This window comes from Engraulis encrasicolus, chromosome 19, assembly GCF_034702125.1.
Source record: "Engraulis encrasicolus isolate BLACKSEA-1 chromosome 19, IST_EnEncr_1.0, whole genome shotgun sequence".
Taxonomy (NCBI): domain Eukaryota; kingdom Metazoa; phylum Chordata; class Actinopteri; order Clupeiformes; family Engraulidae; genus Engraulis; species Engraulis encrasicolus.
Window position 1 is genome coordinate 20,795,247 of NC_085875.1, and position 2,500 is coordinate 20,797,746.

Here is a 2,500-nt window from a genome sequence, read left to right on the forward strand (position 1 = left end):
AAGTAAAAACAAAACCGTGTCACACCAGCAATTTCCATAATTGAGATGAGTGTAAAGGGCATGAAGATCATCAGCTGAATTGAAATCGCCCATTGCATTTAATTTATATAGCACCTCTCACAAAGTCAAGGTCACAACCTGGATTGGTGACAAGTGCACAAGTAATGCAGTGGGAGGGATTTTAACAAAACCACAATCTCCACCTCCTCTTCTTGTTAAAGCTCACAATCCGTAGCCCCAACCATTAGCCTAGCTTAGTCTAGCTTTTTTGTCTGGAAGTGGTTTACACTGGTTAAGAAGCCAGCAGGCGTAACCCATTTCATTAAATTGGGCTAGCTGTAGGGGCAATGCAAGACTAGAGGTTCTTTAATACAAAGAGCAGCAAAAGCCATATATCCGCTCCTTTGGTTGTGCGCTAGACTGCAAATAAGGCAATCTTTGGCAAAAAAAGCAAGTGTGTTGTTCCTTGAAGGTTTCTCATTTCTTGCCTGGGAAAATTGTGTTTTCCTTCTCATGCTGCCACCGTCACCTTAGTGTTTGCTCCAGTGACTTTGGAGCCTGAAGGAGCTTTGTAATGGCCCCTGAGACAATTCCCCAGTTCTTGTTGTTGTTGTTGGCTTCTCGGAAATAAATACATTTTTTAAGTGAATTGGGATCAGGATGTATGGGAAATTTCCCTCGTAAACAGAGTCTATAGAAGTGCTCTTACCACCTACCTCACCCACATCCACCTCATCCACCCATATCCACCACCCACTGTAGCAGTTGATTTTTTTGGCTTCGCAGAATTAAATACATTTTTAAAGAGTCGATAGAAATGCTCTCACCACCCACCTCATCCCTTTATTTTACAGATCACATACTATGTTGTTGTTGTTGACACGGTTATCTTGTTATGTCTTCTTTTTCATATGAGATTGTTAGTGGGTTCAAGGGACCACAGCAATTTCATTGGCTGACCTCAACTTGCAGGTCAAATATGTTTGGTTGTGATGAACTAATTACAAAAAGAGGTGCAAATGTTTTGTTTTGGCAAAATGTTTTGAGGAACATAATCTGGATGAAAGATAATCCTAACAGACCACCTGTTTATTTGACAATAAAGCTGACCTTGAACTTGACCTTTGATTTTTGACCTTCCAGAGACCAAGCCGGCGTGCACCTTCAACGGTGTGGAGTACCAGGATGGGGACATGTTCCGCATGGACTCCTGCCGCTTCTGCCGCTGCCAGGGGGGAGTGTCGGTCTGCTTCACCGCCCAGTGTGGCATCCTGCACTGCGAACGCTACTACGTCCCTGAGGGGGAGTGCTGTCCAGTGTGTGAAGGTACGACACCGCTACAACACACACACACACACACACACACACACACACACACACACACACACACACACACACACACACACACACACACACACACACACACACACACACACACACACACACACACACGCTAACTACAACTACTAACTACATTCACATGGTGCACTGTACACACTGGGAAACTGTGATACACTATTCAGGGTGTGAAGGTACAAGACCGCACACAACATGCAAATACAACACACACACACACACACACACACACACACACACACACACACACACACACACACACACACACACACACACACACACACACACACACACACACACACACACACACACACACACACACACACACACACACACACACACACACAGTTTCACATGGTGCGCTGTACACTGCAAAACTCCGATTATCATTGTGACATAGCACAGCAGAGCACACAGTGCACACAACCCAATTGCATTCATGCCACGTGCAAGTAGGTAGCCCTAGTGGTGCCCCAAGGGAGCATACAGGATATGGCTCATAGCAGACACACACATACGTATTTTTGGACACTATTTAAAACTTGTGTATAAAATTTGATTTTACACAATAGGACTACATTCATACAGACTGCAAACATACACATAGAGCAAATACACATGTGTGCACTCCTGTATCTTTGTTTTCATGCGCATTTCTACACTGGACAAAACCTTGTCCTGCCCAACCGTGGCTAAACCTTGTGTCTCTGTCTAAAATGTAAGCAAATCAGTGACCTTACAGATTGCGAGGTGAAACAAATTATCCCTGTGCATGGGCAAGAGTATCGGAAATCAAATCTGTTGAACTTTTCGTCATCTGCATACACTGTACTACAGTACAGCGATGATTTCGTCTCCCACTTTCCACCGCTCCACTGTACACACATCACAAGATGAAGGACAGCACAGCAGAATGAAAAATAGCTCCCGCATACTCTCTTGTTTACTAGACTGAGCCCTGCCATACTCCCTCTGATACTACGTAGGATTTGGTGTTCCAGGCAGTCTGCCCAAACCTGCTTATACAGAAGGAGCCACTGTCTTCTGTGTCATGTTTTCCTGACTGAATCATGATTGCTCCATGCAAGGTGCGCACAATCTCCATTTAGCTCCACATGCAGGGCGGGATTAATGCATAGGCTAG

At 44.7% G+C, this 2,500-nt stretch overlaps 1 protein-coding gene across 1 annotated transcript in view; it reads left to right on the forward strand.

Moving 5' to 3' along the window:
• crim1 (cysteine rich transmembrane BMP regulator 1 (chordin-like)) overlaps positions 1-2,500 on the forward strand; it is a 230,324-nt gene that overhangs the window by 141,235 nt on the left and 86,589 nt on the right. The window contains exon 6 of the mRNA XM_063183781.1: positions 1,144-1,326. Coding sequence (XP_063039851.1) covers positions 1,144-1,326 — 183 coding nt within the window. The remainder of the gene's footprint in view (positions 1-1,143; positions 1,327-2,500) is intronic.